The 14,393-nt window shown below is 42.6% G+C and overlaps 2 protein-coding genes across 3 annotated transcripts in view; both read left to right on the top strand.

The window, feature by feature from the left end:
* Positions 1–14,393, top strand: part of RFTN2 (raftlin family member 2) — a 95,060-nt gene that overhangs the window by 45,525 nt on the left and 35,142 nt on the right. For both annotated transcript variants that reach the window (XM_017869312.1, XM_017869313.1), the window contains exons 6-7: positions 9,548–9,669; positions 11,460–11,563. In XM_017869312.1, the coding sequence (XP_017724801.1) occupies positions 9,548–9,669; positions 11,460–11,563 (226 nt within the window). The remainder of the gene's footprint in view (positions 1–9,547; positions 9,670–11,459; positions 11,564–14,393) is intronic.
* On the top strand, positions 3,374–4,898 carry LOC108527835 (glutamate dehydrogenase 1, mitochondrial-like). Its single transcript, XM_017869314.1, is given in 2 exon segments — positions 3,374–4,804; positions 4,806–4,898. Coding segments are annotated over 2 exon segments (1,476 nt in total). The 5' UTR covers positions 3,374–3,421.

The following is a 14,393-nucleotide window of genomic DNA, read 5'->3' as shown; positions in this document are numbered from 1 at the left end:
AAGGAATATATATATATATATATTTACTTTATTTATTTATTTATTTATTTGTAGATGGGGTCTCACTGTCACCCAGACTGGAGTGCAAGGGCACAATCATAGTTCACTAGCCTTGAACTCCTGGGCTGAGGCCATCCTCCCACCTCAGACTCGCAAGTAACCAGGACTCCATGCATACCACCACACCCAGCTAATTTTTTAAAATTTTTTGTAGAGATGGTCTCACTTTGCTGCCCTGCTTGGTCCCAAACTCCTGGCTTCAAGTGATCCTCCAGCCTTGGCCTCCCAAAGTGCTGGGATTCCAGGCATGAGCCATCGTGCCAGGCCATGCTTATTCTCCTTTTACATATGAAGGAACTGAAGCACAGAGATTTTGCATGAGGTGCCTGCATTCACACAACTGGAAAGTGGTGGAGCCACCTAGATGGAGTGTGCACTTTTACCAAGATACTTATTCCAATTCTTTCATTAAAGATTTAAAGAGGGAGTCATGATCTCATTCGCATTTTTTAAAGAATTTCTAGCCAGGTGCAGTGGCTCTCACTTGTAATCCCAGCACTTTGGGAGGCCAAGGCAGGCAGATCACTTGAGGTCAGGAGTTCAAGACCAGCCTGGCCAACATGGAAAAACCCCGTCTCTATTAGAAATGCAAAAATTAGCCAGGCATGGTGGACGCCTGTAGTTCCAGCTACTCAGAAAGCTGAGGCAGGAGAATCTCCTGAACCTGGGAGGTAGAGGTTGCAGTGAGCCGAGATCACACCACTGCACTGCACTCCAGCCTAGGCAACAGAGTGAGACTCCATTTCAAAAAAAGAAGAAAGGAAAAGAGAGGAGAGAAAAGGGAAGGGAGGGGAGAGAAAAAGGGAGGGGAGGGGAGGGGAGTGGAGGACAGGAGAGGAGAGGAGAGGAGAGGAATTTCTTTGCCCTCATTATGAGAAATGGATCACAGAGGTCAAGAGTGGAAGTGTGGTGGGTAGGCTGTTAAGAGGCTGTTGCAGTGGTCCCTGAGAGATGATGGTGGCGATGGAAAGAAGTGGATAGGCTAAGATTCTTTTTAGAGTTACCATACCTGCCTGCCCTCTACTTCAAAGATGCTCCTGGGCCCAACTCTGGGCAGCTGAATACCAAAAATGACATGGGAACCAAAAATACTACAATGAAGTGTTACCTCTCTGCACCTTTACAAGAATGTCAATGTCATGTCCTGCTAAAAGACAAGACATGTCCAGAAAAGTAAACCATTCTCTGGGAGCCCTTCAAACATGTGCTTTTCAAACCAGGGTTCGAGTACCCTCAGGATATGCAGCCTTATGCCAAGGAGTACACCAGTTCACAAGTTTGCAGAATATAACTCTTCCTGGAGTGTCAATATTACTTTAAGACTGAGTGGCTTTTATGTAAGATGAATATATTTGAAAAGAATGGGCCAGCACAGTGGCTTATGCCTGTAGCCCCAATACTTTGGGAGGCCGAGGTGGGAGAATACCTGGAGGCCTGGAGTTTGAGACCAGCCTGATGGTAGAGGGTCTTGCCTCTGTGTTGATGGCGGCTGACTGATCAGAGTGGTGGTTGCTGAAGGTTGGGGTGGCTGTAGCAATTTCTAATTTAATTTTTTTCTCTTTTGGCATAGAGTCTTGCCCAGTCGCCCAGGCTGGAGCACAATGATGTGATCTCAGCTCACTGCAACCTCCGCCTCCTGGGTTCAAGCAATCCTCCCACCTTGGCCTCTTAGGTAGCTGGGACCAAGCAAGGTATGCACCACCACGCTGGCTATTGTTTTAGAGACAAGGTCTTACTATGTTGCCCAGGCTGGTCTTGAACTCCTGAGCTCAAGTGATCCACCTGCCTCAGCCTCCCAAAGTGCTGGGATTACAGCATGAGCTACTGCGCCTGGTCAGCTGTGGCAATTTCTTAAAATAATACAATGAAATTTGCTGCATCAATTGGCTCTTTCTTTCACGAAAGATTTCTCTCTAGCATATGATGCTGTTTGATGGCATTTTAACCACAGTAGAGCTTCTTTCAAAATGGGAGTCAATCCTCTCAAACCCTCCCTCCAACTGCTTTATCATCTAAGTTTATGTAATATTCTAAATCCTTCATTGTCATTTCAACAGTGTTCACAGCATCTTCACCAGGAGTAGATTCCATTTTAAGAAACCACTTTCTAGGCTGGGCACAGTGGCTTACCCTTATAATCCCAGCACTTTGGGAGGCCGAGGCAGGAGGATCACTTGAGGTCAGGAGTTTGAGACCACCCTGGCCAACATAGTAAAACTCTATCTCTACTAAAAATACAAAGACCAGCCTGACCAACATGGTGAAACCCTGTCTCTAATAAAAATACAAAATTAGCCACACATAGTGACACACCTGTAATTCCAGCTACTTGGGAGGCTGAAGCAAGAGAATTGCTTGAACCTTTGATTGATCTAGGCAGAGGTTGCAGTGAGCCAAGATCATGCCATTGCACTGCAGCCTGGGCAACAAAAGCAAAACTCAGTCTCAAAAATAAATAAATAAATAATAAATAAAAATGCAAAAATTAGCTGTGCATGGTGGTGCATGCCTGCATTCCCAGCTACTCAAGAGGCTGAAGCACAAGAATCACTTGAACCTGGGAAGTGGAGGTTGCAGTGAGCGGAGATCGTGCCACTGCACTCCAGCCTGGGCAACACAGTGAGACTCCATCTCAAAAAAACAACAACAAAAAAAGAAAGAAACCACTTTCTTTCTTTGCTCATCCACAAGAAGCAACTCCTCATCCATTCAGGCTTTACTATGAGATTGCAGCAATTTAGTCCCATCTTTAGGCTTCACTTCTAATTCTAGCTCTCACTATTTTCACCACATGAACCCCTCAAAGTCATCCATGAAAACTGGAGTCAACCTCTTTCAAACTCCTGTTCATGTTGATATTTTGACCTCCTCCCATGAATCATAAATGTTCTTAATGGCATCTAGAATAGTGAATCCTCTCCAGAAGGTTTTAATTTATTTTGCCCAGATCCATCAGAGGAATTACTATCTATGGCAGCTATAGCCTTACAAAATGTATTCCTTAAATATATGACTTGAAAGCCAAAATGGCTCCTTGATCCATGGGCTGCAGAATGGATGTTGTGTTAGGAGGCACGAAAACATTAATCTTCTTCCTCCCTAGTAGCTGGGACTCTGAGAAAGCGCGCCTGTTCCGCGACCATCACGCACCTCCCCTCCGCCTGGCGCCATATACCGCTGCCTGGGTGAGGCGCTGCTGCTGTACCAGGCCGGGCCCGCAGCCCTGGGCCCAGCGGCCGCTGTTGCTGGGCCGGGCCGGGGACAGCCCGCCGCCGCCCCCCAGCCGGGGCTCGCATTGGCCGCCCGGCGCCACCACAGCGAGGCGGTGGCCGACCGCGAGGACGACCCCAACTTCTTCAAGATGGTGGAGGACTTCTTCGACCGCGGCGCCAGCATCGTGGAGGACAAGCTGGTGGAGGACCTGAGGACCTGTGAGAGCGAGGAGCAGAAGCGGAACCGGGTGCGCGGCATCCTGCGGCTCATCAAGCCCTGCAATCATGTGCTGAGTCTCTCCTTCCCCATCCGGCGCAACGACGGCTCCTGGGAGGTCATCGAAGGCTGCCGAGCCCAGCACAGCCAGCACCGCACGCCCTGCGGGGGAGGTATCTGTTACAGCACTGATGAGAGTGTAAATAAAGTAAAAGCTTTGGCTTCTCTGATGACATACAAGTGTGCAGTAGCTGATGTGCCGTTTGGGGCTGCTAAAGCTGGTGTTAAGATCAATCCCAAGAACTATACCGATAATGAATTGGAAAAGATCACAAGGAGGTTCACCATGGAGCTAGCAAAGAAGGGCTTTATTGGTCCTGGCATTGATGTGCCTGCCCCAGACATGAGCAAAGGTGAGCGGGAGATGTCCTAGATCGCTGATACCTATGCCAGCACCAAAGGGCACTATGATATTAATGCACACGCCTGTGTTACTGGTAAACCCATCAGCCAAGGGGGAATCCATGGACGCATCTCTGCTACTGGCGGTGGTGTCTTCCATGGGATTGAAAACTTCATCAATGAAGCTTCTTACATGAGCATTTTAGGAATGACACCAGGGTTTGGAGATAAAACATTTGTTGTTCAGGGATTTGGTAATGTGGGCCTACACTCTATGAGATATTTACATCGTTTTGGTGCTAAATGTATTGCTGTTGGTGAGTCTGATGGGAGCATGTGGAATCCAGATGGTAGTGACCCAAAGGAACTGGAAGACTTCAAATTGCAACATGGGTCCATTCTGGGCTTCCCCAGGGCAAAGCCCTATGAAGGAAGCATCTTGGAGGCCGACTGTGACATACTGATTCCAGCTGCCAATGAGAAGCAGTTGACCAAATCCAACGCACCCAGAGTCAAAGCCAAGATCATTGCTGAAGGTGCCAATGGGCCAACAACTCCAGAAACTGACAAGATCTTCCTGGAGAGAAACATTATGACTATTCCAGATCTCTACTTGAATGCTGGAGGAGTGACAGTATCTTACTTTGAGTGGCTGAAGAATCTGAATCATGTCAGCTACGGCCGTCTGACCTTCAAATATGAAAGGGATTCTAACTACAACTTGCTCAGGTCTGTTCAAGAGAGTTTAGAAGGAAAATTTGGAAAGCACGGTGGAACTGTTCCCATTGTATCCACAGCAGAGATCCAAGACAGGGTATCGGGTGCATCTGAGAAAGACATCGTGCACTCTGGCTTAGCATACACAATGGAGCGTTCTGCCAGGCAAATTATGTGCACAGTCATGAAGTATAACTAACCTGGGATTGGACCTGAGAACAGCTGCCTATGTCAATGCCATTGAGAAAGTTTTCAAAGTGTACAATGAAGCCGGTATGACCTTCACATAGATGGATCGTGGCTGACTTCCTCACTACCCTCTTAACCTGTAACTTCTGCAGACCTATCACAAGTTTACATGTAACCACAGAAATCCCTTTCTCTCCTGACATTAATAATGGATACCATTCTCAACAAGTCAGTCCAAATCAGCCCCTTAAGGAGAAAGAAATTAAGGTTTGGGGATCATGTACAAGCTGAGTGTGAAAGTAGAAATCACCTACACCAGAGAGCCATTTTGGTATTTTGCCTTTAAAAGTAAAGTCTCCTCCATCTGGCTGTGCAGCCTTGTTCTGTGGCTGTCCCCAACACAATCAGTGCTATTGCTGGGGAAGGGACAGTCAAGAGCAGTCAGTTGCTTACTTATTTTGCTCTGGACGAGTGTGGGACACACTGTGACTTTAACCCATTTAAGAAGTAGGTGTGTGGCCTTTTCAGAAGGTGGCATGGTCCTCAAGTGAGTTCTTAGTGTTTTATATCAGCAAAATAACTCAATTTTGCAGGTTGCAAACAAATATAAAAGCTGTTTCTGTTTATGAATTTTATTCTTTTAGAATAAAATAAGTACATGCTGCTGTAATAAAATTGCTTTTAATCACTTAACAAGCCTAACCTTGACTCAAACAGTGAATGCCTATAAAAAATAACAAATAAAAAAACTAGTATTTTTATATCATAAAACAGTGTCATTTATAGCTTATCAGTCATGTATTGCTGTCCAGCAAACATTAAAAGCCCTGTGGATAAATAAGTTATCTTCATACTTGCAAAATGGTGGAGGCTATTTTCATTAAAACTGTCAGAATTTGCTAACTATAATTACGACACATAGTCCAAAGAATGCAGTAACCTTTTTATCATGTTAACTAATTGGTCTCTTTTGAAGATCTATGGTTGACTAATTAAACAATAATTCAAGTAGAGTGTCCCAGAAAAAAACCACTTGGGCTCCCTGTTTGGAGTCTGGCTGGCTCTGAGCATTGCCAATGGCCCCTACTCACCTGATTTTGTGTCCTCTCCTTTTAGAGGCTTTGCATTCTGCACCCAGCTTCGCTAACAGTGGGCTGAAAACAACCTTGGGTTGAGTGTTTCATTTGGGAGTTATTTGGTCAGGGCCTTTTGAATAGTAGTGTCCCCATGAAGTGCTAGATAATATATGTGTAAGAATCAGCTTTTTTTTTTTTTAAACGATAACACCCTTTCAGAAATTTCTAACTACTTCGTAACTGCATGGCTTAACCTGGTGATAAAAGCAGTTATTAAAAGTCTACGTTTTCAAAAAAAAAAGAAAACATTAATCTTCTTGTATATCTTGATCAGAGCTCTTAGGTGATCAAGTACGTTGTCAATAAGCATAATATTTTGAAAGGTATCTTTTTTTCTGAGCAGGGGGTCTGAATAGTGGGCTTAAACTATTCAGTAAACCGTACTATAAACAGATGTGCTGTCATCCAGGCTTTGTTTTCCATGTCTAGATCACAGGCAGAGTAGATCTAGCATAATTCTTAAGGGCCCTAGGATTTTTAGAATAGTAAATAAGCATTGGCTTCAACTTAAAGCATTGGCTTCACCAACTGCATTAGTCCCTAACAAGATAGTTAACCTGTCCTGTGAAGCTTTGAAGCCCGGCATTAACTCCCCCTCTCTAGCAATGAAAGTCCTGGATGACATCTTCCACTATAAGGTTGTTTTACTGACATTGAAAATCTGTAGTTTTAGGCCAGGCACGGTGGCTCACGCCTGTAATCCCAACACTTTGGGAGGCTGAGGCAGGTGGATCATTTGAGATCAGGAGTTCGAGACCAGCCTGGCTAACATGGTGAAACCCCATCTCTACTAAAAAAACAAAAATTAGCTGGTTGTGGTGGCATGCACCTGTAATCTCAGCTACTTGGAAGACTGAGGCAGGAGAATCGCTTGAGCCTGGGGAGGTAGAGGTTGCAGTGAGCCGAGATCGCGCCATCCTACCCCAGCCTGAGTGAAAGAGTGAGACCCTGTCTCAAAATAAATAAATAAATAAATAAATAATAAATAAAAATCTGTAATTTTGTGTAGCCACCTTTATTCTCTTAGCTGGATCTTCTAGATAACTTGCTGTAGCTTCTACATCAGCACTTGCTCCTTTGCCTTGCAATTTTATGTTATGGAGACAGCTTCTTTCCTTAAACTTTATGAACCAACCTCTGTCGGCTTCCAACTTTCCTTCCACAGCTTCCTCACCTCTCTCAGCCTTCATAGAATGGAATAGAGTTAGGATCTTGCTCTGGATTCGACTTTGGCTTAAGGGACTGCTTGTGGCTGGTTTGATCTTCTATCCAAACCATTAAAACTGTCTCCATATCATCAAGAATTCTGTTTTGCTTTCTTATCATTCATTCACTTTTATTTTCCTTCAAGAACTTTTCCCTTACATTTACAACTTGGCTAACTGACACAAGAGGCCTACTTTACCGCCTGTCTCAGCTTTGACATGTCTTCCTCACTAAGCTTAATAATGATTCCCAGCTTTCGATTTAAAATGAGAAACTTTTGACTCTTCTTTTCACTTGAACACCTAGAGGCTGTTTCAGGGTTATTCATTGGCCTAATTTCAGGGAATGGGGGGCTCGAGGAGAGGGAGAGAGATGGGGGGAGGGCCAGTGAGTGGAGCAGTCAGAACTCCCACAACATTTATCAATTAAATTCGCCATTTGATATGGACAAGGTTGCCGGTGGCCCAAAACAATTACAATAGTAACATCAAAGATCATTGATCACAGACCACCATAACAGATAGAATAATAATGAAAAACATTGAAATATTGCAAGAATTACTAAAATGTGACACCAAGACATGAAGTGAGTACACACCTTTGGAAAAATGGCACTAATAGACTTGCTCAATGCAGGATTGCCGCAAACCTTCAATTTGAAAAAAAAAAAAAAAAAAAAAAACACACAGTATCTGCAAAACACAGTAAAGCAAAGCACAATAAAGCAAGGTAGGATTGTGTTAGCGTCTTCAAATACTGAGAGCAAGAAAACAGACCTGGAGCCACAAAGCCCAGAGTTTTCACATTATATAATCCCAAAGTAAGAAAGGAGGAGATTATAATTAACTGTGTAATTACCACAGCATACAACTAATTTTAAAACACATACCTCTAAAAGGGAACTTGGGGCATGTACAATTGTAAAGATGATCTAGTGATGCCCTAAACTTTCAATCAGAAACAAATTTGATTCCACTGGTCACTTTGGTATGATAGTAAATAAGTACATTTAAAGGAAATGAAATATATACTGTAATTAGAAAACCAATTTGAACTAGGAAACTAAACTTTACTGGGTTTTTTGTTTGTTTTCATTTTCTTTTGTTTTCTTTTGTTTTTGAGATGGAGTCTTGCTCTGTCATCCAGGCTGAAGTGCAATGGCACGATCTCGGCTCACCACAATCTCCACCTCCCGGGTTCAAGTGATTCTCCGGCCTCTGCCTCCCAAGTAGCCAGGATTACAGGCATGAGCCACCATGCCCAGCTAATTTTGTATTTTTAGTAGAGATGGGGTTTCTCCATGTTGGTCAGGCTGGTCTCGAACTCCTGACCTCAGGTGATCTGTCTGCCTCGGCCTCCCAAACTGTTGGGATTACAGGAGTGAGCCACCGCACCCGGCCTACTGGGTTCTTGGGAACCACTACTGAACAATGCAAATTCTTCATGGTGTTCTGCCATAACCATGAATGATGTCAAACAAATAATAATAATGATTTATCTCTTAAAATTTATAGCCTGATATTAAAAATTAAAACAGAAAATTACATTAAAATTACTTTTGTCTTTTTTGTCTTTAAGCTTAAAAGATCATTTGAAAACTTTTCAGACCTTTAGAATTTAGAGAGCTGTCAACCAGGGAAACTTCAATGTGACATTGTGCTGCACAAAAACCGAAATGTTTAACCAGCACATAACCATGGGAAAAATGTCTCCTATAGCAAAATAGGAGACAAAAGAACTTCCATAAAATCAGTTTGTGTAGGCCAGCTGGTTATTGTCGACTATTCAAGAAAAAGTCAAAGAGGCCCTCCCTTAAAACTTCCTTCCCAGCAGGAATTCTTTTGACAATGACTTTTGTTTAGGGTCTTCCTGTCCCTGTTTTTCTTTTTTTTTCCTTTTAACCCATCATTGAGGTAAAGAATTGTTCTGTGTTTAGGTCTTTTGAAGTAAACTTACCTAGCATTAATTTTAATATCATGCCTTTAATTTCAAATATTAGCATTTTTATGCTGTTTCTCTTAATGGTATAATTAACATGCATACAACGGATAGATCCACAGCCAAATTTTGATTTCAAAATGAAGATCACTTCCAGATGCCTTTTAGATTGATTTTCCACTTGCTTCTCACTGTGCCACACTATTTTATCTTGTTTTTGCTATTGTAGTTTTTATGTGTATAGTTGGATTTTAATTCAGTGAAGTGAAAAAAAAAAAAAAGTGTTGATCTTTGGGGAGAAAGAAAAACTTTCCAAGAGGAGGAGGATATTATTGATTCCACCAAAACAAATGTTTTTTAATTGCAATGTTTTTCCTTCAGTTTCCTATGTGGGTTATTTAAGGATTTAGATGGTTTTACGAGCCACTTAGTATTTACAACCCTTCTTAATTGTATCCTTTTCCTCACAGGGGAACATTTGCCTAAATCTTTGGAAGGATTTTTTATCTATGAAGAAGAAGGTTCTGGAGTTCCAGGTTCTAGTAGGAAAGGAAATGATGCCATCGTAGTGGAACAATGGACTGTTATTGAGGTGAGCTGCAGTTTTCTGACAATTTAGCTTTACATATATAAATATAATATATATTATATATATGTTTGGTTTGGGGTTGTTTTTTGTTTTTTTTCTTGTTTGTTTGTTTGTTTTTTGAGACAGGGTCTTACTCTGTCACCCAGGCTGGAGTGCATCACAGTTCACTGCAGCCTCAACTTCCCCTGGCTCAGGTGATTCTCCAACCTCAGCCTCCCAGGTAGCTGGGACTACAGGCATGCATCACCATACTCAGTTAATTTTTTTGTATTTTTTGTAGAGACACAGTCTCGCCATGTTGCCCAGGCTATACATATTTTATTTTACATGTTAAAGCTCTTCAGTGCTGGCACATGCAGTATCCTTAAACACATATTTGTTTAGTGTTTAGAATCTCATCACAAATGCATGAACACACTTTTTTCAGATTTGTGAAAAGGTAATTTGCTTTATCCAATGTTAAATGTTTTTGCAAGATAGAGAAATAATTATGCATAAGTAGCAGTAAGTTCCCAAAATTTTAAGCCAAAACACATCACCTGGCACTGAGCTTCTCTTTACAGCATTCTGTGACAACTGATTGAAATTAAAAAATTCAGTCACTCACCTAGTGTTTTGTCTCCAATCAACCAATGTGACTGAGGTTTTTTTAACCTTGTGAATGACTTTCAAAGGCAAAAATATCCAAAAGATGTTCTCTCTCTCACCAGGCCAAACATGTACACACAGCATTGTCCTTCACAATCAGAGATAACATTGCTGCTGATGTTGTGCACCCTGAATTCAGATGTCACTGAATGGACTGCCCTTGAGGTGTACACACTGAATTCAGGTATATTCTGTTTTGTATGTGAGGCCTTCCCTGACAGGCTGTTTCAGGGACACTTTTACCTTTCTGACTGTACAAAGGTTAAGAGACATAGCCCATTTTCAAAGAAACCAGAAAACCCATTGAGTGGGGAAAAAGGATTTGGGGGAAGAGGTAAAGCTCCAAGCAAAACTCAATTCCAAATTAAGTAAAAAGTGGTGGAAAGACTCCCCACACCCAAGCACCTATCATCCTCAATACCACTATCGTCACTCTCCACTCTTGTCCTCACTTCCTGGTCCCTAGACCAGTGTTTCTGAAAATGTGTTCTAGAAACTTCTTGGATCCAAATCCCCTAAGGAGCTCGTGTGAAAATGCAGACTCTGCCTGGCACAGCGGCTCATGCCTGTAACCCCAGCACTTTAGGAGGTGACGTGGGAGGATAACTTGAGCCTGAGAGTTCAAGACCAGCCTGGGCAACATAGTGAGACTCCATCTCTACAAAAAAATTTAAAAATTAACCAGGCATAGTGTCATGCACCTGTAGTCCCAGTTCCTCAGGCGGCAGAGGCGGGAGGATAGTTTGAGCTCAGGAAATTGAGGTTAAAGTGAGTTATGATTGTGCCACTGCACCCTAGCCTGGATGGAGGGATGAGACCCTCTCTTAAAATAAAATAAAATAAAATAAAATAAAATGCAGATTCCCAGCTTCCCAACCCCATATATTAAATTTTAAGAACCACTGCCTTAACAAGACCAAAGGAAGGCCCAAACTTCGGACAACCGGATGGAAACCTCTCTCCTTTACCAGTGTTTCTAACTTGGTTCAATTATTAGAAGGAAGCAAAGCAGAACATGAAGCCCAGGAAGGCTGCAACGGATGAAAGTGAACTCCCCTCATCCTAACACGTATCACCCTTTGTTGTAATTGTGTGCTTGGTTGTCTTTGCCATTAGAGTATGAGCTTTTATGCCTATTCATGCAGGGATGTGAAATCAAAACAGATTATGGCCCTCTGCTGCACACTCTGGCTGAATTCGGATGGCTTCTGACAAGCGTGTTGCCCACACCTGTATTGAGACATGACAGGTAAGGCAAAAGCATCCTTACATACTATCACTTAATTCTAATATATAACTTCATTTGTTAGATAGTTCAGTTCAACAAATATTTGTTTAATGCCTACAGAAAACATTTCACTGAGCTTCTAATTTGATTTTATGGACCTTAGAGGTTAGTAAATCTAGTCCTTGGCATTATAGATGTATAAGCTGTTAGGCTCTGCAACACATATGCAAAACTGTCCTCACCTCAGCACACAGCCTGGTTTAGGACACAGTAAGGTTCCAGAGCGAGCAGGATGGAGGTGCGCTTCTGCCACCACCCCTCCAGTGTGGTGAGTTAGTTCCCCTTGGCACATGGACTTGGTAGCTGTTTCCGTTAAAATAAATACCTACATTAGAACCAAATGCCAGTATTTTATACGTACTAACTTTCCTTTTCCTTTTCTCCTTTTACTAACTTTCTTGGAAAGGAAAAATTGAATCTTACTTTTTTGAGAGAGGGAAACAGAAACCAAGTAAGTCATTATGTAAAATGCTTTGCTATTCCTGGGACCCAGAGATGTGTCCTCTGCCTGCTTTGGCATCCAGGAAATGACTGGCTGCCAAGGCTTTCCTGCCTGGGCAGGTGACTACCTGCAGAGTACAGCACAGTACCAACTGGGCCTTCCCTTTTAGCAGTGTCAATATGGTTCAACATTCTTAGTGATTGGCAGGTGTGACTAAGGAAGGCAACCTCCCCTTCCTTAGTCTAATCCATTTCACTCACCTTCTCTGGCCTTCCCAGTTTAGCAACTTAGCCCTGTCCAGTATCCCAGTATCCCACATTTAAAAATCTTTGATCGGCGTGGCTTTATCTGAAAAACCACACCTTCTTCAGGTAGGGAAAGGAATTATGGTGGATATAAAGCAAAGATATTCAAGTTTAAAGAACAAAAAAAGAATGTTTGCAGTAAACAAAACAATTAATCTACTTTTCTTCCCAGAGCTCTGTAGTAACTGTTCTCAAATTGAGTGATGACTCCTTGAAGCATGATTTCCCAACCTCTTCTACTCTGTGACATACCTATCAAATAACAGAACAGTAGTAATTCTCAAGATTCAGTCTTCATGAAACGGGAGAATTCCCTGATACCCCTGCCCCCAACCTTGCAGGACGTGTAACAGGGGTGTGGCTTGTCTGTTCACCCTCTGCATGCTCAAACCACTTATGGGAGAGGAAGCACACAGATGGGCAGTTGCAGGAGCTGGGACGAGTGCTCTGGGGCTCTGGCCCCATGGTAGCGTCTAGGGGTGGGTGTCTGCGACTCCCAAAGCCCAAGTAGGCATGTGTTACAGTGCTCTTTTAGTTTTGCCATCTGCAGACGGCTTAAGTGTTAACCAGCTCAGTGTCCTCTCAGTACCTAGGTCCTTGTCCAGTGTCCAGGAAGAACCAAGTTGCACAGGGAATTGAGGATGGTGATTGTGCAGGTTTTATTGAGGATGGAGGTGGGATGCAGTGGGAAGATGATCATCTCCTGGAGTTTGACCATCTAGCAGCCTCTCTCTTCTCCAACCATCTCCAGCCAAACTCTTCTCAGCATTCAGACGCTCCTTCTCTTATCTCTGCCACGCCATTCTGAATTTTAAATTCTAAAAATCAAATTTAAAAGGCAAAAAGTCAATCAATCAATAAAATATGTGGAAGCTGTACATGGTTTCTGGCCCTGAAGGAGCCTGTGAACTGGTTAAGCTTACGTTTCATACATACAAAACGAGGGGCTTACATTCTGGTCAGAGCACATCAAGCTTATGTATTGTGTAATATAATACAGTAACTCATCAAGGGCTACTTGAGGTGTCTTAGTCTATAGGTTCTATAGGAATATTAAAAAGAAGAGACAGGCCGGGTGCAGTGGCTCACGCCTGTAATCCCAGCACTTTGGAAGGCCAAGGCGGGCGGATCACGAGGTCAGGAGATCAAGACCATCTTGGCTAACACAGTGAAACCCCGTCTCTACTAAAAATACAAAAAATTAGCCGGGCGTGGTGGCGAGCGCCTGTAGTCCCAGCTACTCGGGAGGCTGAGGTGGGAGAATGACATGAACCCGGGAGGCAGAGCTTGCAGTGAACCGAGATTGTGCCACTGCACTCCAGCCTGGGCGACTGAGCGAGACTCTGTCTCAAAAAAAAAAAAAATTTATAAAAAGAAGAGACATTTTAAACTGTCAAAGTTAGATGGGATCATCAAATACTAAAGAGATTAGAGGGCAGCATCATCACCATTTAGCAGATTTCCATTTAGGAATCTGCTACTAACTCTGTATAGAAGGTAGCCAAAAAATGTAATTTTAACAGTAATTGCCATTATTTAACGAGGCTCACTACAACACACAATGTCTACTCTTCTTTTGTATGCCAAGGAGCATTGTGCAATATTGGTGTTTATTTTGTTCCTTTGCATTTTGTAATTGGAGTCCTGCCAAGTGCCTGCAACATAGGCAATATAGGATGAAGGTCGTTTGGTACAAGGATTGTTGGTAAAGCTTGTTTATCCTCTGCCTTTTTATTCTTGCACAAATATACTGTCCCTGTGATGTGTCACATGCTGTTCTTAGCTGCTTTAGTACACACAATGATGTAATCATTGTCAATTATGTCATCTTTACAAATAAAGAAAAATGTTATATACAGTTGACCTTGGTCAAGGTAGAGGATAGAGCCCGAAGTTTTTAGTCTCTGAAACTAGAGGAATGGTTACAAGCTGCCCAGGCTTTGGAGCTAAGCAGATCTTGTTTTAATTATAGCTTCCTCATTGTCTAGCTGTATGATTTGGGCAAGTCATCTAACATTTTTTTTTTTTTTTTTTTTTTTTTTTT

This window comes from Rhinopithecus bieti, unplaced genomic scaffold (genome assembly GCF_001698545.2).
Source record: "Rhinopithecus bieti isolate Rb0 unplaced genomic scaffold, ASM169854v2 scaffold_2572, whole genome shotgun sequence".
NCBI lineage: Eukaryota > Metazoa > Chordata > Mammalia > Primates > Cercopithecidae > Rhinopithecus > Rhinopithecus bieti.
This window is presented reverse-complemented; position numbering and strand designations above follow the sequence as displayed.